This window comes from Geotrypetes seraphini, chromosome 5, assembly GCF_902459505.1.
Source record: "Geotrypetes seraphini chromosome 5, aGeoSer1.1, whole genome shotgun sequence".
NCBI classification, from domain to species: domain Eukaryota; kingdom Metazoa; phylum Chordata; class Amphibia; order Gymnophiona; family Dermophiidae; genus Geotrypetes; species Geotrypetes seraphini.
The window spans coordinates 75,126,544-75,150,980 of record NC_047088.1 but is presented as its reverse complement, the minus strand read 5'-3'; the positions used below and the strand labels follow the sequence as shown (position 1 = coordinate 75,150,980).

The window sequence follows — 24,437 nt, the reverse complement described above, 5'->3', positions numbered from 1 at the left end:
CGCCGTACTCATTGGGAGGGATCTCCCTGCGGGAATACTGAGTCTTTGTTCTGCTTTGGAGCGGAGAGGGCGGTTAGGAATGTATACAGAGACTCAGTAGATCCCTGTATGAACTCTTACAGGAAGCTACCCTCATGGATCTGATGGTTAAAGCAGTCTTCTTGGTGACAATTACTTCTGCCATTAGAGTCTCAGAAGTGCAGGCCCTGTCATGCAGAGATCCATTTCTCCGTATCACAGAAGCGGGAGTGATTTTGTGGACAGTTCCCTCCTTTTGCCAAAGGTCGTTTTGGCATTTCATGTTAACCAAGAAGACAGATTGCCAGCATTTCACCCCACACGGTCCAAGAAAAAGGACAAGGTCTTAAAGGTTTTGGACATCAGAAGAATACTATTGTGTTACCTGGAAGTAACCAATTAATTTTGTTGCTCAGACCATCTTTTTGTGTTAACTAGTCAGGCAAGATGAGGCGGACATGCTTCCAAAGTTACCATCTCTAGATGGATTCTTAGAGCTATTTTCTCTGCCTTAAAGATGCATTTGACAAGGAGAATGGCCTCCTCTTGGATAGAAGCTTGGGCAATTCTACCTGAGGAGTTTTGTAGATCAGCAACCTGGTCTTCCTTTCATACTTTCACCAAAATTATATAGGGTCAATGTAGCAGCATGGGAGGATGCCATCTTTGGGTCCTCAGTCCTATAAGCAGTTTCTTCTTTCCTACCTGAATGTTTGAGGCTGCTTTGGTAAGTTCCTTTAGTTTAGCATACCATTCCTATTGTACTGGAGAAAGAAATTAGGTTCTTACCTTGCTAATATATTTTCCAGCAGATAGGAATGGTATGCTGATCCCCCACCTAGCAATTATCTGATTCACCTGTTTCTGATTCAAGTTTAATGGTCAGCTTCACAGTTCAGATTTTCCTGTCAGTCAGACTATGGAATTATGAAGAATCTCCATAAATGTTCAGGCTGTTATGTTCTTTTCTTACATTACTGATCATTCAGAGATTGTTTTGTATTTATCTGAGTAGATCAGACACTTTATTTCAGGGAGTTTCCCATACCCCTCCTTCTATTTCTTCCTATAGGGCTATCACCAGATTTGGTATGAACTGAAGGGGGCAGCAGAGACCGGGGAGAAGGAGGAGGAGCTGAAAAGCTGTGATTGACATTTTCTGTAGAATGCTCGTGACTATGCAAGAATAACCCTACGGTTCATCATACCATTCCTATCTACTGGAAAATATATTATCATGGTAAGAACCTAATCTCTTGAGTTGGAATTCTTTTCAGAGTGTTGCTTGAAATGTATTTAGAAAGCTATATGCAAAATATGTCCATTTTTATGTTTCTTGGATGTATGCTCCCCGAGATTATTTGAAATTAGCTTCAAATTGTTTCCAATTTCGAGGGGACCTTTTTAAATGGTTATAGATGATATTGAAGTTGGGCAAGTATCCCACAGAAGAGTCATGTTATCATTACTCCCATTGTAAAGGACACAAATATCTCGATTAGTCTAACTACAAATTACAGACCTATAGCATTTATTCCTTTTTAATGTTGTTAATCTATTGGAAGGTATAGTTTATACTCAGTTGCTGGATTATTTAGAGAGTTTTGATTTACTACATTATTTTCAGTCAGGCTTTCACCTGTTTAGCACAGAGACAGTATTAGCATCTTTATTAGATTTTCTGTATGCTTTTTAGTAAAGGATCAGAGGTACTAATCTTGCAATTTGATCTTAATAATGCCTTCGATCTTGTAGATTATAAGCTGATGTTAGATTGCTTGGACTCTAAAGGAATTTCTGGGCATGTGCATCAATGGTTTCAGGAATTTTTATGTTCTAAAACTTATCAGGTGCTCTCAAATGGTATCCTTTCTGATACATGAGCTAATCCCTGTGGGATTCCCCAAGGTTCACTCCATTGCTCTTCAATATCTACATGTCATCTTTGGGTACCAGGTTATCTGATTTAGATGTCAAACTTTATATTTAAACAGATAATATAATCATCATTTTACCTCTAAACTCTTTACTATCAAAACAATACCACCAAATTACCTTAATCTTGATAAGGGTGGAAGAATGGATGAAGGAATTCAAACTGAAACTCAATATACAAAATACTAAGGCCCTATTTTACTAAGGTGCGCTAACCGATTAGCGCACGCTAAATGCTAACGCGTGCATGTTAGTCTATTGATGTGTTAGCGCACCTTAGTATAACAGGGGGTAAATTTTTATTTGCAACCCCTCACAGGATAGCTGAAGAAAATCTTAAAGTTGATGTAAAAAGTGTAATTTATCGCATAGAATCCACTATAAAAATCTTAGGTATTCAGTTAGATTAGAACTTAACCTTGAAAGCACAAGTAGATGAAATTGTGCGCAAGGGCTTCTATGCTCTTTGGAAATAATGCTCTATCAGATCATATGTTAACACTACAACATTTTAATTATTGGTGCAGTCTTTAGTTTTATCAGTTATAGACTATTGTAATATAGTTATGTTGTCTGGCACCTTCGAAGGCTCTGCATATTACAAAACATAGCAGTTCATCTGATTTTCAATTTTAAAAGATCAGATCATATTACACTTTACTTTCGTAAATTACAATGGTTATCTGTGGAAGCATGTATTTGTTTTAAATTATGTATGTTTGTTGGAATCCACCTAGAAATGTTGATAGATTGGAATAACGATGTAGGCAAATTTTATTGTGACAAGCAAACTATATATTAAAACCTTTTTACCAAACAGGGGACCCAACACGGTCCGTGTTTCGGACTACCTTCATCAGGGGTCCATGGTAGATAAAGGAAAAAACATGTCACAACAAATATTGAAAAAGATAATATAAAACCAAACAGATGATGTGTCACGCCGAGAGTCTCTGCAACTAGTAAAAATCTGTTTGGTTTTATATTATCTTTTTCAATATTTGTTGTGACATATGCTTTTCCTTAAAATAATACTCCCGCTTAGCACCGATGATGAAAATGACCGTGCCCAATCATGTTAAGTGAAGTCAGTGCTACAGATAATAGCAGTATTGTTTCCAGGAATGGCAGGGAACACTGGCTGCAATGTTAATGGCTTCGCTTGCATGACTGAACATGGCTGGGTCCCCTGTTTGGTAAAAAGGTTTTAATATATAGTTTGCTTGTCACAATAAAATTTGCCTACATCGTTGTACATATCTGCAGTTTTTTTCACTGCAGACGAGGTTGGACCTCCCTTCTTTTGGTTCTGTTGATAGATTGGAATATAAATGTTTTAAATAAATAAAAATTATGTTTAAGAAAGGTTGTTTTTGTTATAAGACACTTCACAGTTTGCTGCCTAGTTATTTACTAGATCACTTTGTATTTAACAATTATTTTTGCTCTTCATGAAATCTGGGAGTTTTTATCTTTCCCCCAGCCAGAGGATCCCTGTTTAAGAAATTTCAGGGTAGATTGCTTTCTTACCAGGCAGCAAGCTGGGAATCAGAAATTCATGCTTTATTTATTAAATTCTATATTTTATTACCAGCTTAGAAAACTGCTTAAAAACTACTTGAAATTGTATAGATGTATTATTTTAAAATTCATTTATGATTGTCAGTTTATTAATTATGTGAGTTATACTTGTAATTCATTGTACATTAACAGTTTCCTTTATTGTTTGTTACCGGCGTTGAACTGCACGATATTGTGGGATAGAAATACAATTTTATGTTAATGCAATTCTTAATATTTTACCAACAGAAATTTTGTCAGTAGCTATTACTGTTCCAGATTCTTGTTCTTGGTTTGATATTTAGCCTCTCATTTGATTTGGTTTGTGCTTAGAAAATTTCTGTGGGCATTCTATGGAAATATGGGGGAAGGGAAAGGAGATTATGTTGAATGGAATGGAGTGCGTGGAAAGGGAGATATGAGATGAGGAGTCTGCTGATGTAGGCAGGAGCAATAGGTATGTTGTCTTCAAACACTAACAGAAGGATTTTGAATTTAATGTGAAAAGAGACAGGGAGCCAGTGTTTGGAGCTGAAGAACAGAGAAATGTGATTAAAGAGCTAAGCACAATGGAGATGCTTTACTGTGGTAGACTTATCACGCTAAAGACGTTTGAGTGAATAGAGAGGAAGATCAGCATAGAGAGAGTTACAGAAGTCCAAATGAGGAATGACCAGGGTGAAAAGTGGATAACATGTAAGCTAGAGTGAAAAAATACACACCCGGAAGAGGTGGTAGAGACAGAGATGGTATCTGAATTCAAGAAAGCATGGGATAAGCACTTGGGATCTGTTAGAGAGAGGAAGAGATAATGGTCACTGCGGACGGGCAGACTGGATGGGACATTTGGCCTTTATCTGCCATCATGTTTCTATGTTTCTAAAATAAAGAAAGAGAAGTGGACATCAGAGTTGATTTGAGGTTTGAAGGAAAGCTTGGTGTCAAATATGATACTCAGAATTTGTATTGAATCCTTTAATGGCAGAAGATGATTATCAATAAAAGGAAGAGAAGGAAGAGTGATCTAGGGGTTTGGAAAAAGTATAGCCTTGTATTTAGAGTTGAGTAAAAGAAGGTTCTCTTTGAGCCAAGTGGAGATGTGTGAAAGGCAAGAATTAAGGGAGTTGAGAGATGAGTCTTTCTTGTGACATAGGATCTGGATATACAGTATAAGCATAGCAGAAAGGTGTACATCCTTGTTATTGGATGATAGTGAGCAGTGGGGCTCAGAAGATATTAAAGTGAGAGGGAGCAAGAATGGAGTACTGGGGAACGCCATACTGAAGATCAAAGATAGGCAAAACAGACTGGGTTTGTGCGAGTTGAAAGGTGTATGCAGAAAGGTAGCTCCAGGACCATGAAAGGACTGTAGAAGAGATGCCAAAGGAGTGTAGTCTTTAAAGGATAAGGGAGTGGTCAATGAGATCAAATTCAGAGGATAGATCAAGAGATACTACAAGTGTTTTGATCCAGAGAAATGCCGATCATGGAAAGTCGAGAAAAAAGACTGTGCTGTACTCTTAGCAGAAGCCAGCTTGGAAAGGATGGAGAGCACTGATGCTCTTTATAAAAGATTCCAGTTGCAAGATGACCAGCTTACAGTAGCTGGAATTTATTTATTTATTTATTTTTTTTAGAAGAAATGAAGGTTGGAGAGTGGGATAAAATTAAATGGAATGAAAGAGTTGAGGTGGGGCTTCTTGTAAATCACTACCAACTGTCCCTTATTGTTTACTACTGACGTGAATCTCCTACGTGTTTTTGTGACAAGTTGTTTAACTTCTAGTTGCTCACAGTTTGCTGGAATGCACTTTTGGGAATAAAAATCACGGGCTTTTAAATAAATATTTACACTGTATCCCACATTTGTGATTCCCTCACACGATTTCAAATGCATTCTTCTTGACCTTCAAATGCTTAGGCAGCTCAACAGGATGGGACACAGGGACCTGACTCGATAAACGTTTTGCCCTTTACAGCATTAGCAACTAAGAAACTTGGTGGTCAGCAGTAAAGATTAGTTTGTTTGTAAATTCCACACACACACCCCCTCCAAACTAAATATTGTGTTCTGCTGACCTTATTCAAATGTATTCGCTCAAGTACACTGAATAGAACATATTTCTAACTCATTTAGCAGTACTTTACTTTGGTACTATATGATGCAGAGTAATGTTATGATAAAATGCTATACATAATTCATGTTTTACATACTTAAAAGAAAATGAAATTGGTATTCAGTTTTACATTTGAAATAATAACATATGCACTTGCTACACAGGTTCTGGATTGATACTCTGTCTTGTTTACTATCATATTAATGACCAAGTGCAATAGAAATATTAATGGCTTCCAATAAAACACAACAGATTTGGACAGCAAATATAACACTTAAAATAATACTCCCGCTTAGCACCGATGATGAAAATGACCGTGCCCAATCATGTTAAGTGAAGTCAGTGCTACAGATAATAGCAGTATTGATTCCAGGAATGGCAGGGAACACTGGCTGCAATGGTAATGGCTTCGCTTGCATGACTGAACATGGCTGGTTTCTAGAGCAAAGCAAAACATGAAAGAGGTGTTTATTTCTGATCTGAATCCATTTAGGACTGTACAAAAATGCCCATGTTCCATATCTTCAAAATGTGTGCTTGTGTGTGTATGTGTTTTGATGTACTTTATTCTAAGAACCAAAACAGATATATATTTCCATTTGATGTAATGTTGCCAATGTTATTCACTCTCTGTTGGCAGTTCTTGTAGTATATTTACTCATGTAAGTTAATGCTGGGGATCCATCTAGTTTATAAGCCAGCAGCTTAGTATACTGATTGACTGCTGGCTGAATCATTTCTCTAGCAAGAGGGCTGTGAGTTACTGAGCAACAGGGCACTGTTAGCAATGAGAGAAATGCTGACTGAATGTTAATGGTATTAACGTTGAACAACAAGACCTGGAATTTATCCAGTCTTTCTAAGGAAAAAAATAAATTAAGTTGTTTTAAAGCAGTGCAGATTTGTTTGGTTTTCAATGGAAGGGTAGATTTACTAATACAAATGCTGTTAATATGTATTAATGGCAATTATGTCCTATTCCTATTGCATATAAGGGGATCTACAGTAATTAATACACATGGCAATGCGACAGCACAATATAGTAAATCGAGACCGGTGTGTACTAAGATTTTTCCTTGGTTTTTTTTTGTTTTGATTTTTATAAAAATTGTCCAGAGAAGGTCATTTTTTTTTGGTACATTTATGAAAGCATCTCTTTAGTCACAGATACTCTCTTTATTACCTAGAATCCTCTTCCAAGGGAAATAAGGGGGGAGGGGGAATTATCAAGGTGCATTGAGCTTTAACATCAATAATAGAAGAAGCAATGTGAAATCAGAGATCAAATGTTTATTTCAGTAGGATTTAGCACAGTAAAGCCCCATATTATTTTTATTCAAATTTAAATCATTTGAATGAGTATGAATAAAATATTTGTGACACTATATGGGGCTAAATCAAATCAATTACGAATATTTAATACAGACCAAATCTCCAGGCTATTGGAAACCATGCCTTGGATAAGTTAGACAAAGTCACAATATTAAGATCTTTTCTAGATTCTCTGTAAGCCTCCAAGCTAGGAAGGGTCCCCCTTCGGGTTGGGTATATCCAACTCAAAACATATGTCTTCCCAACATAATTGAAAGATAGAATAGCTGCATATGCAACTCCAGGCCATCTATGGCCTGAATTAGCACCACTTCAACAACAAACCTTGGCTCAACCGAGATTTTAGCTTTCCAAAACTCACTGGCTGCCATGCTAGGTCACCCATCTACCAACTGAAAATGACACTGCATTGACAACAAAACTGTGTGACTCCATGCACAACTCCTGTGAGAAAGTTTCCCATTCTTTATGAGTTATGCCCCTATACCTCCAAGGAAAAGCACTATACATCACAATTCAGGTTTCAGTATACCTTGACTCAGATATTCTGCTTTGCTCTGAAAGAGTATAATGAAAATAATTGTATTGAATGAATATCAATATGCATAGAACAGCAGATTTTTTGCAGGCATCCAATTATTGTGACATGTTTTATAAAATCAGTTACTGCAACAAACATTGCAAAGATGATACTTTTAATGAGTTACAACATGAATTATGTAGTAAATAAATGGATTAGATAACTGGAAAAGGGAGTGGTTTATGGTATTGTCTTTTTAGCAGCACAAAAAGGCTCCAGCTTTTCTATAGATAAACCTAGAAACAGAGAAAATGGCAGTAAATAAAGACCATATAGCCCAGTGTTTCTCAACACACAGTGTTTTTCAACTCACGGTACGCGTACCCTAGGGGGTATATGGGCCGTCTGTTGGGGGTATGCGGCCTGACCGCTGGCAGGGATCCCTCCCTACATCCCACTGGGGATCCCTGCTGAAGCCACAGCCACCGGGGATCCTTCCCTGCCTCCCTGTCTGCAAGTGTGCACCACCCCCACCCTCAAAGCCAACCCTGCCATCAAGCCTGAGTTGACATGCTCCATCGTCCCCCAGCAGCAATTCCGCACAGAGACTCACATGCTGCAAGTGGTTGGCCCACAAACCTTCCCCCCCCCTGCCCTCAACGTCAGAGAGAAGATTCTGGGCCAGCCAATTGCTGCCTGGCTGGCTTGGAAACTTCTCTCCGATGTCAGAATTGATGTTGGAGGGAAGGCTTGTGCTGCACACTCCGTCGTTGCCCATCCCTGCTGCTGGGGGAGTGATGGAGTGTGCTGGGGGGAGTGATGGAATGTGTCAGCTCCAGTTTGGTGGCAGGGTCAGCTTCGGGGGTGAGGGGTGGTGCAGCGGGCGGAAGGCATCCTCAGCGGCAGTGGCTTCAGCTTCAGCAGGGGAGAAGGCAGGGATTCCCGGCGGCGCCTGCAGCTTCTGTTGAAATGTCAGGGGAGGATAGGGCATGAACTTGACACATGGGGACACTAACTTGGGAAATAGGAAGGAGGGAATAAAAAGGGAAAATTGATGGGAATGAGTGTGAGAGATGGTGCACATGGGGAAAGGAAGAAAGAAAAATTGAGCATAGAGAGAGAGGAGTGAGGTAGAGATGCATGGGGATGAGCGGGAGAAATGTTGGATATGGTGGTAGAGATGGCAAATTGAAGGGGATACAAGGGGAAGGAATGTTGAACATAGTGATGGAGAGACAAATGTGGCATTGTGCTGGAGAGGGTTATTAGAAGGAAAAATGCACATGATCCGGGAGATGAACGAGAGAAAAATGTTAGATGTGGCAGTAGAGGGGGGTGGGAGAGATGCCTGGATCTCTCAAGACAGATGGATAGTGAGAGAGAGAGAGGGAGACATATTGCCAATAGGGGTGGAGGAGTGAGGAAGAAAAGTTGGACTCATGGAGGGACAGAGCGAGAGATATATTGGTTGGGGAAGGGAATGGGATCCAGAGGAGAGGAAGCATACAGGAGGCAGAAAGAACAAAATATTGGAAATGCAACCAGAGACTCATGAAATCACCAGACAAAAAAGGTAGGAAAAATAATTTTATTTTCAATTTAGTGAACAAAATGTTTCAGTTTTGTGAATTTATATCTGCTGTCTATATTTTGCTCTATATTTGTCTATTTTTCTATAATTGTTACTGATTGCATATTTTAAAGTCATCTGCCGTGACCTCTTTGAAAAAACCCCCAAATATAAATGATAACTAACATTTTATGTGCTTTTTGTTTTTTTTTTAATTTTGTGGGTACCATTATGTATTAAGATTATATTGTGTGTATATGAAAAATGGATGGAAGAAATTGCATTACAATTAGTACTATTATTATGGGGGTGGGATCAGGGGCGGAGCATGGCGGTGGTACTCGGGTGGTATTTGTAAGGCTTTGCAGGTACTTGGCTTGAAAAAAGTTGAGAAACACTGATATAGCCTATCAAGTCTGTCCATCCATACCATCTATTTCTTTTCTCTTTATTAGAGATCCTATGTGGTTGCCCCACATTTTCTTCAATTCAGATAGTCTTCTGCTACCTTGACTGAGAGGCAATTTCAAGCATCTACCACCCTTTCCATAAAGTTGTTCTTTAGACTTCACTGTACTATCCTCTTTTACATTAATCTTATGTCCCCTCATTCTAATGTCTCTATCATTTCTCCCCACTCTTACTTTTCTTCTAAAGTATACATATTAACACATTTAAGCCTTTCCCATATAATAATAATAATAATAATAATTTTATTTCTCTGCTTTTACTCAGCACTACACTTCTGAGAAATGTGTTCACCCCATGAAACCACAGCAAAAGTTTCTCCCCTAAGGCCAATAGAGAAAAAGAAAGGAGTCTGCTTTATTTAATTTAGCTTTGCTTAATGTAATTGGTATACTCCCTCTCAGGAATCCATGAGGGTGAGTCACATAAAATTATTTGAAATACACTTTACAAAACCATAATAAATAAAATAAAACAAATGTGAAATCTCATGACAGGATCACAAGCGGAAGGGAAATGTTGACAATTCAATCAATGAAAAAAGCAGCTTCCTATGCATTCACTCTATATTATGTTTCCACTGTTCACTAGGGCCCAAGTCTGTATAATTCTTCATAGTTGTGATTTTTTTTAACATTCAGTGAAGCTTTTGGTTATTATTATTATTTGCATTGAGGCAGAAAGGGCAGACTTGTACATAAAAATATCAATCTCTCTATGTATGTAGATTGTATCCCACAGATACTTTTTTACTTATGTGAGTGAGAGTACATTTGTATTAATTAATTTACCCCCTCCTTTACAAAGTCACGATAGCGTTTTTAACGCTGGTCATGGTGGTAACAGCTCGGACACTCGTAGGAATTATATGAGCATCAGAGCTGTTACCGTGGCGGCTAGCGCTAAAAACACTAATGCAGCTTTGTAAGAGGGGGTAATTTAGTTATATAATTTCTTATACTGTCTACAAGCCTGAAAAGTATTGAAGCAGTGTACATTCAGGTACAGCAGGTATTTTTCTGTCTTTGGAGTGCTCATAAGCTAATGACATGCAAATTTTATGAGTGTAAAACTTGCGGCTAATTGAAGAGGAGGGAAGTATGCCATGTACTGAATTTAGCCCTATGTGACCATGTCTTCCATGCAAGTTAACATGCGCACTAAAGCCCTCTCTGCATTATCTACCCAATAATATACATGCACACTCCATAAGAACATAAGAACATAAGAAGTTGCCTCCGCTGAGGCAGACCAGAGGTCCATCTCGCCCAGCGGTCCGCTCCCGCGGCGGCCCATCAGGCCCATTGCCTGAACAATGGTCCCAGACTATCCCTATAACCTACCGCTACTCTTATCTGTACCCCTCAATTCCTTTATCCTCTAGGAACCTATCCAAACCTTCTTTGAAGCCTTGTAACGTGCTCCGGCCTATCACAGCCTCCGGAAGCGCGTTCCATGTGTCCACCACCCTCTGGGTGAAAAAGAACTTTCTGGCATTTGTTTTAAACCTGTCTCCTTTTAATTTTTCCGAGTGCCCCCTTGTACTTGTGGTTCCCCGTAATCTGAAAAATCTGTCCCTGTCTACCTTTTCTATACCCTTCAGGATCTTGAAGGTTTCTATCATGTCTCCTCTAAGTCTCCGCTTTTTCAGGGAGAACAGCCCCAGCTTTTTCAGTCTGTCAGTATATGAGAGGTTTTCCATACCTCTTATCAGTTTAGTTGCTCTTCTCTGGACTCCCTCAAGTACCGCCATGTCCTTTTTGAGGTACTTGAGGGAGTCCATGGTGAACGATTAGGTGGCTTTTTGCATCAGTCCCTGTTTATATCTGAGGCAATGGTACATAAAATAATATGATCATGTACCCATGATTATAAGGAGAAACAGTAGAATTTGAACCATAGCTTCCCATAAAATTTGCCTTTGAAATTTTGTTCCTTGCATGTAACAGGAATGCAAAGGGAATTACTTGCACTGAAGCTGATGCTAAGATAACACACTGGAGATGCAGCCTCAATGCGTAATTTACACCTTGACATGATTTAGCCCACTTTTCCTCATTGGAAAAGTGTTTATACTGTGTCAGCATGCATACATTTGCCTGCTCAGGGGGACAGGGGGCATTAGTGCAATATTTTTCACTGGCAAATCTAGGTTTATCCACTTTCTGATTATTGCCCCCATAAATCAGTGACTATTTATGTTGGTGTTAATTCTAGAAAGGATATAGAACACTGTACTCTTCATATGTTATTCCTTTTGTGTCTGAGCTTGATTTAAAATTCAAGTGCTGAGACCTCCTTTCTCCTCACAGATTCTGCTTTAGGCTAGAAAGCACATTCAAAGAAATAACCTAAGGAGCATATTTTCCAGGCTTCATCAGAGCCGAGGATTTAATACTTACATTCGGAATGGTATACTGGTAAAGAAGACAGAAGAAATATGGTAGAGGGATTTATGTTTTGATTTTTTAATTATTATTATAAAGCATATTTATAAAAAGTGTATCTAAGTGTTTGCAAACCATTTAAAGTTTTGATTGAATGGATTACTAATCATGCTATTTGTTGCATTAACCACAGCAGTTGCTAATAAAAGAAATAACTTTTAATGAATGTTAACATGAATGTGCAGTGACATCTGTGATCTATGTAAAAACACTATTGAGGGTAATACATGGCAACATCCGAAGACTCTTAAAACGTATGCCCTCAAATCAGTCACCACATGTGGGTGATATATGTCATCACATGCCCTTGTTGCATGGTATACGTGGGCCGTACTCAAAGAAAAATCAAGACTCGTCTCATTGAGCACCGCTCACGTATAAACACCCAGTCAATGAACTCTCCGCTGGTGCCACATTGTATTCAGCTGAGCCATACCTTTCAGGATTTACGCTGGTCTATTGTTGAACGGGTCTATGAGAATTATCAGGGAGATAAAGTACTGTGGTTACAACGGAGGGAGCAGTATTGGATTTTTGAACAGAGGCACATTCAGCTATGTAAGGTGATATGACTTGTGACAACTGGTGTGGTATAATAGATCAAAAATAAGATTGGACAATGTCAAAGGACATTAGTTACTAGGGAAGAAAACAGACAAAATATTGATTTTGCTTCATTATTTCATTTCTGTTAACTTTTTATGACATTTTATTTATTTTGTTTTCTAAGTTTTTTTTTATTTCTTTCATTTTTTCATTAAAGCAAAGGAAATAGAGGAAAGGACTTCTTCCTATTTTTTACTCTAACATTGGAGTTTTCAGTCTATGACTTATAAAACTCATTGGGAGGTATTGACAGCATACAAATAAAGAGTAAAGTAGCTCAGAGAGTGGCATGTACTGTATAGTCTTTGGCAAAACAAGAGAGAAAAAGTGGCCAAACATTGGCCTAGTTAACTAGGGAAAGAACGAGATGCTGCACAGAAAGAATAGATGGAAAGCAACATGCCAAAGACAAGCTTTATGAAATAATGAAGTCATATGGTGTTATAAGGTCAAGATGAACCTTAAAGCCAGACTTGTTCATACAGTCACTGTGCTGTGATAGTTGCAAGTCAGAACATGTTCAGAAAAGCTGCATGTATCAGACATACTACTACAGCTATGTGTACATTCTTGTGAATCACATGATTATGCATTTGGGCTTGCATGCAGTAAGTAATTTGTGCAAGCCAATGCATGTTTTGACTGTCATCTGTGCAAAAGTGCACAGTAAGTTTAAATGCTGAGCATAGTATGAGATGAGTACTTGTGGTTATGAGTTTTCAGATCAATACAGTTCCACTGCACATTCACAATGAAGTGCCAGTGACCCTTCAATATAACATGTTTACACAAGCAAGTAATGCTTATCTTTAAACCATCAATTCTCATCAAAGAAAGATCGGGTCCAAGATGAAACAGGATAGCTTCTGTAGCAAAAAAAACATGCTCTTTCAAATGATATATTTTTTTTTAAAAAACCTGCACATTAGAGATATTTGAATCTGAAAAACAATGAAAATTTGCATAAATGCATAAAGCCATATTTTTTGGATGGTCATATCTTCAGCTTCATTTGACTGTAAAAGCTCATATTGCAAATCTTAGAAGTACCTCATGATACGTGTCTGTTGATAAAGTTGTACCCTCAGCTGATTTACCTACCAGCAGCAGTATGGAGCCAAACTTTGCCCAAAATTTTTGTTTGTGAATTTTTTTTGCCTACTTTGCTGACCTGTAGAAATGGTAGCACATTTGCAAAAGATTTCAAACTTGGCACAGAAACTTGCCCCAAGCTGTTATACTAAACTGCAAAATTTCAGACTCCTAGGTAGTTTCCTTCTGCCGCAGTGCTTAAGCAAAGTTGGCATTTTAGGTCATGTGAGGCATGGAAGTGGATTAATTGCTTTTGTTCAACTACCCCTAGCTCCTGACCAAATTGAGATAGATCCAAAAAAATTTGCAGAGTTTCATTTGAGACTCTAGACAACACCCCTGTAAAATTTGGTTGGATTTCAAGGGGTTTGAGTGTGGTCTCCTGGTCCACTTGACATGGAATGATCCAAAAAACAATCTTCGTTGAAAACATATCCAACTGATTGCTACATCTGAAACACAAGATTTGAGTTTTTGCCACATATCTAGAAAACTGCATATACTAATTCCATGTTCCAAATCTTGAGAATGTAATTGAACAGGCTGACTTGGATTTAGTGGTTATGATGAATATGTGACACATAGAGAGCCATAACTGGCTCATAGTTACACTAAGTTATAGTCTAATTAGGAAGGATAGAATAGGAGGGAAAAAATCAAAGCAGCAACACAGCAGAGCTTAGAAGATAAGAAGGTGCAGAATAATGATATATCTATGGAAAGTTCACCTAGATTTAACCCCCAAAGCAGGTTTTGTGACCCCATTTGGGGGCCCAAACCACAGTTTGGGAAGCTATATTGAATACATAACTGTTAATAATTGTAACCACTGTGCAGCCTGAGATCGGGACTCAGCAGCACCCCTAGCGGTTAAACATAAGAAGTACACTGACGTGTGACCCGGACTGGAGTCACCCTGCAGGACTGGAGTTCAGAGGAACTTAGCAAAAACACAACCACAGTTGTATAATAATATAAGTTTTACTCTCAAAATAAAGTCAAGAATGGCACAAGCAAAATGGATAATGATCTTTGCAACAAGAATCAAAAGGCAAAAACAAAATACCAAAACAAAATAGTAGCTCAGGTTTCTTTCTTTCCAATAAAGAATAATAATGTTCCTGAGCTTTTGCTCTCCTCAGAGCTTATTGGCTTGGTGAGCTCTCAGCCTGCTCCCAAGCAGGTTATAATACCAGCAATAAAGTTCTCTACTCAGTTATGTGCACAGTGCACAGTTCCCAAAACAGAAGCCTCCAGCAGCCTTTGGAGCACTGCTGGGAAATAAAGAGTGTCCTAGGTTTGCCTTTCAGAAACAGCTTTTCAAATAGCTATCAAAATTCCCTCCCAGGGTATTTGCAAACCTCACCCCAAAATAAACACTCTTAGCTTCAAATATTCAAACACAAAATGCAGAGTTCAAAAACAGAAAGTCCAAACAAACTCCCAGTGTAGAAAATAATTACTGGCACCTGGTAGTAAATCCAACCTCCATCGGTACAGGATCTTCACCAAATTCCACAGGCAGACTCTCTTGCAATTCCATAGCAGTTTCTTCATCCGGAAGTTGTAGATCCAATGAGTCACCAGCTTCAATTACCTCCATGGGTGTACTGGTCTCACCTCTGCCTGGACCAGGGGGGTCATTGTGGAAGAGGAACATTATCCTTCTCCCTAGCCTGCCTAACTGCTTCTCCCAAACTGCTGGCTTTTCTAGCAAAGGGACACACCCTGATCTGGCTGAGTCAGCAGGTGCTTGCACAGCTCTTGGGCTCCCCCAGTGGTGACCTGAATATCTGCCAGTAGGTAAGTTCTTGGGCCTACCAGCTCCCCCTGGTGGACAGCAAGAAATCACCGTGACCAAAGCAGGACAGACCCTACTTGGTCACATAATTTACTTAGGAACTTCTGGCAGCTCCATTGCTTGGTATTTTCAAACTGGAGACATAGGTATCTGGTTCTTTACTTAAAAAGTATCAGGAAGGACACGAGCTACTGAGGATTACTCTTGCTCCATAATCCTAAACACCATGGTTTTCTGAAGTAGGCCTGAGGGAGACTATGATGCAGAATCTGGAAGTGGCTTTAGCGATGTGGGTATATCTTCAAGGGGATAGAAGATGCTTCTTTTGGAGGGAGAGGCGGTCTAGAGATGCCCCTTAAGAAAGGCTCTGAGCTGAGCCTTTTAATTTTTCTATGGTAGTTGAATTATTCAATTTGCATAATTATGAAGTGTCTTGTATCTCACTGTTATGCAACCTGTGTTGACTTAAGTTACTATGATGCATGTTAAGAGGTAAATATCATGAAGTTTGGGCATTCTGGAAATCTGTTTCCACTCCTTCTTCCATGGGCTCCTCTGAGCTAGATGCCTGCTCAGTGTTCAGGCTCTCGTGGTAACAGCATTCCATTTTTTCCATGGTCTCTGCAGGGTACCTCTTAGCCCCTTGAAGTCTGAGTGCTTCTCCCCTCTTCTCTCTAACAAATCTACTCATTTGTTGAGGTATACTCTACTTTATTATATAAATTCTATAGTTGAAGCAATTAGACCCAATTATTCTAATGGTTGTAGTTAGACTGAATATACTGTTTCCAGGTTTGTTTTACTTATTTGATCAACCCATTGCACTGTGGATCTTTTAGTATGTTGATGATAGGTAAACCTTAATATCCAGTAGCCTGATTATGTCTCACCAAAATTGAGAAATTCGTTAGAGAAAGGGTGTCCAATCTGCGGCCCCGTGAAGTATTTTGTGCGGCCCCGGTCAAGGGCGATGCAGTGTTTTCCTCTGCTGCCCCCGGGTGTTTACCATCTTGCCGGTTCTCTCCTCTGTCTTGCTGCAGCGTTTGCGCGGCCCTAGAAACATTTTTTTTTCGGCCAGTGCGACCCAGGGAAGCCAAAAGGTTGGATACCCCTGCTTTAGAGAACAATATGTGATAGCAAATCCTGGACTCAGACCATTTGTGGGATTTCTCAGAGAGAGAAAGAGATAATGGTTACTGCAGATGGGCAGACTAGATGGGCCATTTGACCTTTATCTGTCATCATGTTTTTTTTATGTTTCTAATAGTTTTACATGCTCAGGGGAGATCTGTTGCTACAATAAAATGGCCTATTTTCAAAAATGAATCCTCCACCACCAAGATTGTGGATTTATCTTGAGATGGGGGTAGCTACAAATTTAAAGACATTGATTCTTACATTCTGGGCAATACTTGAAATGGTATCAAGAATCATTGTGGATTTTCCCCATGTCATCTTAGCACTTGCTCATGTCTCACAAGACATACATGCTCATATTCAGACTGAAAGAGATCGCCAGCAATCTCTCATGATCCACAGCGATACCAAAAGTTTAATGCTGGCACTAGTGTAGGACAGGGCTGCAGCCTCAGCATCCTGAGGTGGTAGATTCAAACCCAGTACTGCTCCTTGTGATCCTGATCAAGTCAGTTAACACTCCATTGCCCCAGGACATTAGTCAGATTGTGAGCCCACTGGGACAGATAGGGAGAAGTACCTGAATGTAAACCACTTAGGCTATAAGTGGTGTATAAATACTAAAATAAATAAATATCCGGCCATTGGTATTGAATTTCTAACTTATGTTTGGCCAGCCAAACATGTATTGGATGCCAATATTCATTGTCTAGCCAGCTAAATCTCAGCAGTCAAAGATATATATCACCTTTTAGGCAGTTGTATTTGGCTGCTGAATTTAGCCCTGTCCCCCAATTACCTCCTTCACTACAATTCAGTATTTGGACCATCGACAATCTTCAAGCCTGCTGCCTTCGGCCTGCCCAGGAAGCCTTCTCTCTGCAGTATCCCACCTACACAGGAACAGGAAATCTTGCAGAGAGAAGGCGTCCAGGGCAGGCCAAAGGCAGCACCCTCACCTGACTGATGCTGCCGGTGGCCCGAAGATTGTTTTCATTTTGGGCTTCCTCCTTTGAATCCTTTGCTACTGTACTAAGAACTTCTGGGACTTATGTTTTTGTTTTTATTTTCCTTTCTGTGACTTCTAAAATGGAAGTTTCTACACTGCACTGCACATGGCTTGATGGAGGAGGGGAAGAAATGAAGAGATATGCTCCTAATAGCACTGCCAAGATTTTATACAAAAAAATAGAATTAATGGCTCCTTAGATGTCTTTACTTTTGAGTGCTTTTAACTAGAGAACTAAGAAATCGACTGGATTCAGATCTGGATTTTGATTTTTGGTTTTTCTTTCATTTTTTTGTTCCATATTGGAGTTGGGGAATGGATAGACCAGATGACCCAAACTTTGTATTTTCGATGTCGTTTAGAAATACTTGAATTTAATGTCATGCCCCCTCCAGAAGATGGTACCAGCAGCTCATTATCATAAATATAATAGTTATTTTCTCATGTCATCAACTTTTGAGGGGCAAAAGGCATATGGATGAAATATGTTACTCGGTGCCTTCGTCTTTCTTAATGCATTTGCTTCTATGACTAATTGCACCAGAATTGGACAGGATGTGAATGTTGTCTGTTGCTATTCAGAAATCCATTTGAATGAAATTCCCTTCTTCCATGTCTCTGTCATCAGCATAGACAACTTAGAGATTTCTTAGACTAATTGGTGATTGACATTTGGAAGCCCTGAAAAGTGTTGCATTTCCTTTATGTCCTTAGACTTGGCCTTTCTGTTTCTGCTGAGCACTGGCATGGCTTTATATGTAGAGCCTCTGGAGATATAATATTTATTTAGTATTTAAAATCAATAAATTTAAGGACCTCTTATTAAACTTGGGTTTCTCTGCTTTTATCTTATTAGGTAATCTAGAGATCAGTGTACCCCTTGATAGACTTCTAGGTTCTCAACATCAGAATATTTTCCTAATGCACCATTACATATTGATCTAAAATATCTAAGAACAGTTCATTTACTAGGTTTTAAAATATACTTGGAGGGGCATAATCAAAAAAAGTCTAAGTCCCCTTTTGGCCTAAGGCCCTAAACACTGGAACTGTCCAAAATGAGGTTTTTTTTACAATGGCCTACCTCTAAGTTCTCTATTCACCCAAGGTGGTGTTGTAGATCACCCTTAATACCTTGTAACTAAAGCGTATCAATCAATCTTTATGGCCCTCAGAGATGCCACCCAGGGATCAATACGATCATATCCCTTGGCTTTACACACCCTATCGTCATCGGGTCAATATCTAATGTGAAAGTGATGTATATTTTTCTTTTTTTTCTTTTTTTCTTATATTCTCATATATGCTAAACTCTTATTGCTAATTTTAAAACAATAAATATGACTATGAGTTTAAGGTAAATACTTAGCTTCACCGGGATGGTTAGTAGCAGTTGGTAAGGGATACATATGCCAACATGTTTCACCCCTAAAAAGGGGGTTTCTTCAGGGCTACTATCCCTTTTATGCTAGTTGTACACGGCTGGCCACCCGATCTAAGTTTTTTAAGTCGGGTGGCCAGCCGTGTACAACTAGCATAAAAGGGATAGTAGCCCTGAAGAAACCCCCTTTTTAGGGGTGAAACATGTTGGCATATGTATCCCTTACCAACTGCTATTAACCATCCCGGTGAAGCTAAGTATTTACCTTAAACTCATAGTCATATTTATTGTTTTAAAATTAGCAATAAGAGTTTAGCATATATGAGAATATAAGTAAAAAAGAAAAAAAGAAAAAAAAGAAAAATATACATCACTTTCACATTAGATATTGACCCGATGACGATAGGGTGTGTAAAGCCAAGGGATATGATCGTATTGATCCCTGGGTGGCATCTCTGAGGGCCATAAAGATTGATTGATACGCTTTAGTTACAAGGTATTAAGGGTGATCTACAACACCACCTTGGGTGAATAATTAACAGCACCTTGTAAGAAAATATTGTTCAAGCCTATTGTCCTACCTCTAAGTTCAGCAGTTTAAACACCCAGACCACCACTACATCTAACCTTACAACACATTATCAACCCAAAAATAGCCTAAGTCCCAAATGCCGGGCGGACAGGCTTGGGACCCATTCGTCCGTCCAACTTACCGTAAGTGAGGGGGATGGGGGGTGGTTGTGGGAGCGATCGGTGGCGATCGGGGGTTGGGGGACTGATCAGGGATTGGGGGGCTGATCGGGGGGTCGGGGGTGGTCATGGGCAGGAGGGCCTGGAATCCCTCCTGCCTGTATTTTAGGAGGGTGGGGGGGTCGATGTGGGCAGGAGGGCCTGGGATCCCTCCTGCCCGTATTTTAGGGGGGTGGGGGGTCGCGGGGATCGTGCTTCGACAGGAAGGGTTGGGCTCCTTCCTTCCAGTATTGGTTAGGGGTGGGAGAGTCACAGAGCTCACGCCTCGGCTGGAGGGGTTGGGCTCCCTCCTGCCGATATTGGTTCGGGGGTGGGGGTGGATCGCGATCGCGGCAAGAGAGATTGGGCATCTTTCCTGCAGTGATCGTGATCCACCCCCCAAACCGCCACAAACCATGGCAGGAAAGATTGGGCATTTCTCCTGCCGCGATTGTTGCAGGAGGGTGGGGTGGGCAGGTTTCTGGGGCTGCTAAACTGAACGTGGCAGCCACGATCAGCTCAGCGGCCCCTATTCGGAACTTATACCTTTCAAAATGTATAAGTTCCAACTAGGCAACCTGTTAAAGGTTGTGGTTATACTTGCTGTATCACTAAGTCTAGGTCGGCCCATCTCCCGCCCTCCTCCCCTCTAAAAACGCCTCTTTTCACTCTAGGCGTTTAGAGGCAGGGGAAAGGCCTAAGCTGGTTTTAGGCCACTTTTTGGATGTTTTTTAAATTATTATTATGAGCCCCTTGGTGTATTATGTAATCCAGATGGAGTATCTTGTATTTAAATGCCCATATTGGGTATGAAATGTTGTTTTCCTTTCATCTTCTTCCCAGATGCTAAGTAGGTTTAGGCTCTATTAAGATTTCATTTAGTGATGATCTGGGCAGTCTGGAGACATTCCAGGAGTTCATTAATTAAAGACAGAGGATATCAATTATGGTGGGTGACTACATTGAGGGCCCACATAAGGTTAAAGAGAGCCATCTTTCTTTGGCACAAAGAAAATCAGAGCTCTTGAGGAGTGATTAATGGTCTTATTAGCTTCTTTGGCCTTCCTTACAAATACTATATTCACATGGGCATCCTGTTAGAAAATGAATCCCTTTGTTGAGAATTCCACATAGGTACCAGTTTTAAGCCTATTTTAAAAGATAACTTAGTTGTCTATCTTTTATTAAACAGACTTCCAGATCTCGCTTTAATAATGTACAAGTTTACAGAGGCTCCAAGGAAAGTGCAATTTTGTGCTACATTCTGCATATGAATGTGTGTATTTTATAAAATAGACATTACATCATAACTCCTCCCTCGCTCTATGTAAACTTTATCCCTAGAAATTCACATAGATTATATAAACGTAGGTGCACATGTTCCCATGTGCAAACGTTTTATTCCCCTATGTCAGGGGTGCCCACACTTTTTTAGCTTACAAGCTACTTTTAAAGTGACCAAGTCAAAATGATCTAAAGTTCAATAAAAAATTATATTTTAAAAAATTCTTAAGAAACACAAATAAAATAAAATCATTTTTCCTACCTTTGCTGTCTGATGATTCCATGAGTCTCTGGTTACACTTCCTTCTTCTGACTGTAAATCCAATATTTATTTCTTTCTGCCTTTCTTTCTTTCTGCCTCCTGCATGCTTACTTTCCTCCAGACCTCATTCCATTCCCCAACCAACATCTCTCTGTCCCTCCATGAGTCCAACTTTTTCTTCCTCTCTCCCTGCCCCCTCCTCTTTCTTTCTTTCTCTCTCTCTCTGTCCCCTCTTTCTTTCTTTCTTTCTTTCTTTCTTTCTTTCTGTCTGTCTTTCTCTCTCCCTCCCTCCCCCCCCCAGCCACCACCACAGATTTTTTTTCCTTGCTTCCCTGATGTCAGGCCCAGCGCCTACAAGCACCGGGCCCACAAACCTTCCTCCCTCCACATCAATTCTGACGTCAGAGAGGAAGTTCCAGGCCAGCCAGGCAGAGATTTGCTGGCCCAGAACTTTCTCTCCAATATCAGAATTGATGTTGGGGGAAGGCTATGGGCCCGGCGCTTATACGTCCCTAGCCTGGCGTTGGAGAAGCAGGGAGAACAGAACGCAAAGGCAATGCAAGTCCATCACGGGATGGGCTCCGCGATCGACTTGCATTGCTTTTGCGATCTACTGGTCAGTCGCGATCAACCTTTTGGGCACCCATGCCCTATGTGTTTACATCATTATATAACTAAATCTTTCTGCATGTAAACAGATTTTATATTAGGGGAAAACATAGTGCCATTAGCTCTTATTCAGTGAATGGGACTCCAACACAAGTTGCAAGTCTATTGGGTAATCATAAGATCTATAGAAAGATAATATACAGGAGCCACCTTATCAAATGCATCCTTAGACTCAGTGAGGTGGATATTCAATGTGTTTATCTGAGTAGGAGAGGCTTCTGTCTGGTTAAACCATACTGTCTGGTTAAACCATACTGTCTGGGTTTGGAGTTTTTATTCAGCAGCATTTAATGGAGAATGTTTCTGAATATCTGCTCAGCATTATCTGGTTAGTGCCAGGATGGTCCAGAGGTCAGATGCCGGCTCAGAAGTTACCTAGGCTCCATCAATATTTAGTTTTGATGCCTGGATAACTATCTGAGCAAGTAGAACTAAATAAAGAGCATAAATAACTTGCCCTAACAGTTACCCAGGTAACAGTACTATCAATTGGATGCAGATAACTACTATTGGCCGAAAAAGTCCCAGATATTCAAAGTCAGTTCCCTGACTTGGTCTGGCACTTAATATTGAGGCCTGAACAACATCTGAATACCTATAGTAAATATTATATTTCCTTTTTTATTTTTGGCCAGACAGGTTTGTTGACAGAGGGTAGAAGTAAATTCAGCTATTTTGTCTCCACTGGAAGTACAGATCTTTACACAACATCAACATTAAATGATTGCAAAGTATGGAACATAGATAAGAGTAAAGTAAATTTGGTGGTCCTGAATTGCAATCTTTGTAAATAGTCTGTTTTTTAAAGATACTGGGCATGATGCTAAGGAGGAGTCATCAATAATCTTAATTACCATGTTTATCCTCTGTTCCTATCCAAGAACCTTGTGGTGGTGGTGTGTAAATGTGAGGCTCATGAATAAATCATGAAGATAATTTGTAGTTCCTCTTTCCTCCTATGTAGCTGAATGGGAACTGTCATATGGGAGATTTGAGTTCCAAGTGATGTATTCAGTCCAAGAGGTCTTATTTTTGCTTCCCTCCCCCGATTAGTTTGTGACTTATTAGAACAGTTGGTTCATTTAGCTTCTGAATGTTTTCTCAGCAGCTTCTTTCTTTTTCCTCTAGCTGGTTAATCTTATTGTTAAAAATTGTGGACTGAGCTTTTGGGACCAGAAGTCAGGATCTTTGCATTCTCTCTTGCTTCCATTCTGTCGAGTATCTGTTAATTCTAGTAAATGGGGATTCCTAGCTCCATGGAGGATCCAGCAATGTCAGCTTATCCTTTGTATCTTGAAAGGCTTGTTCTGAAGTTGGCCCCAAAAGCCAATTCATTCTACTCTACATGGTGAACTACTGTCTAAACTCTGCTGTACACTTTACTACTGTTTATTGGCCTTGCTGAAGATGCATCATATTAGTTTTTGCTGACTTGACCCAGTCTGGATCCTGATAATCCTGAGGGAAGGCATCTAGAATTTTTTCCTTAAGGCCCAGGATCTATTCTAGTAGTGGGATGATCCAGGTCAAAGCTTGTTTGGAAATTAGGCTAATGAAGACCAGATTGAGAAAGTCTATATGAATGTGAATGCAATAAAGTTTACACCTGTTAAGGATTTCACAAAACTCTTCAAGTTGCAAAGTTTTCAAGGAATGGCATTCAGGGTGCTACTTGGTTTCAGGTTGTCACACACTGACCATGCCAGACAACCCTGGTGCCCTGAAACAGAGTCCTGAGATATTCCAGAGAAGGGCTGTAAAGCCAAATACAACTAGGGAAGGCCACTATCCTTGCAAACTTGAAGACCTTTTTCCCTTTAGCTTCTATTGGCACATAAGGGGAAGGGGAAAACATTGAACCAGGAAGAGAAATATCCTATTGCAAACAGAAGCCTTACACCCAGTGGTCACAGAAGGAGCCCTAAAGCTGAACAGGTGTTCAGCCTAAAGTGCAGGGCAGGGCACAAACACACTAAACAAATGGGCAGATTTGTTAGCAAGAAGAGGGGAGAAGCACTCAGACTTCAAGGGACTAAGAGATACCCTGCCAGAGACCATGGAAGAAATGGGAATGCCATTACTTAGAGAGTCTGAACACTGAGCAGGAGTCTAGCCACTAGAACTCAATTTGCACTGTTGAATGGCTTATACTGAGTCCTGTAAAGTGATTGGTTCAAAACTTCCGGTTCTATCCTCGTCTGGCCTCTAATCTTAGGGTGGTACAACCTTGCATAGGCAATACTCACAGGGAAAGCATAGCTACAGGGTCTTGGACAATGCTCCCTCTAAGGACTGACTTGATGTGAGCAAAAATTTTTATTTGTGAGCGAAGGGCTTAGTTGACATGAGCAACAAAATTTCTGTTACTTTATGAACAATGATTATCATGAGACCAGAAATGAGCGATCATATAAAATCTGTGAGCGATGCTTCTTAAATATATGAGCGATTGCTCATGTGCTCAACTTAGAGGGAACATAGGCTTGGATGTTTGGGAGAA

At 39.9% G+C, this 24,437-nt stretch overlaps 1 protein-coding gene across 6 annotated transcripts in view; it reads left to right on the top strand.

Moving 5' to 3' along the window:
- Window positions 1–24,437, top strand: part of DIAPH2 (diaphanous related formin 2) — a 1,499,255-nt gene that overhangs the window by 1,022,422 nt on the left and 452,396 nt on the right. Inside the window, exon 25 of one of the 6 annotated variants that reach the window (XM_033944801.1) lies at window positions 11,833–12,026. The exons of the other annotated variants lie outside the window; for them this stretch is intronic. Within the exon in view, the coding sequence (XP_033800692.1) occupies window positions 11,833–11,875 (43 nt within the window). The 3' untranslated portion in view covers window positions 11,876–12,026. Of the gene's footprint in view, window positions 1–11,832; window positions 12,027–24,437 lie in introns of those variants that run through there. 6 annotated transcript variants of the gene reach the window in all.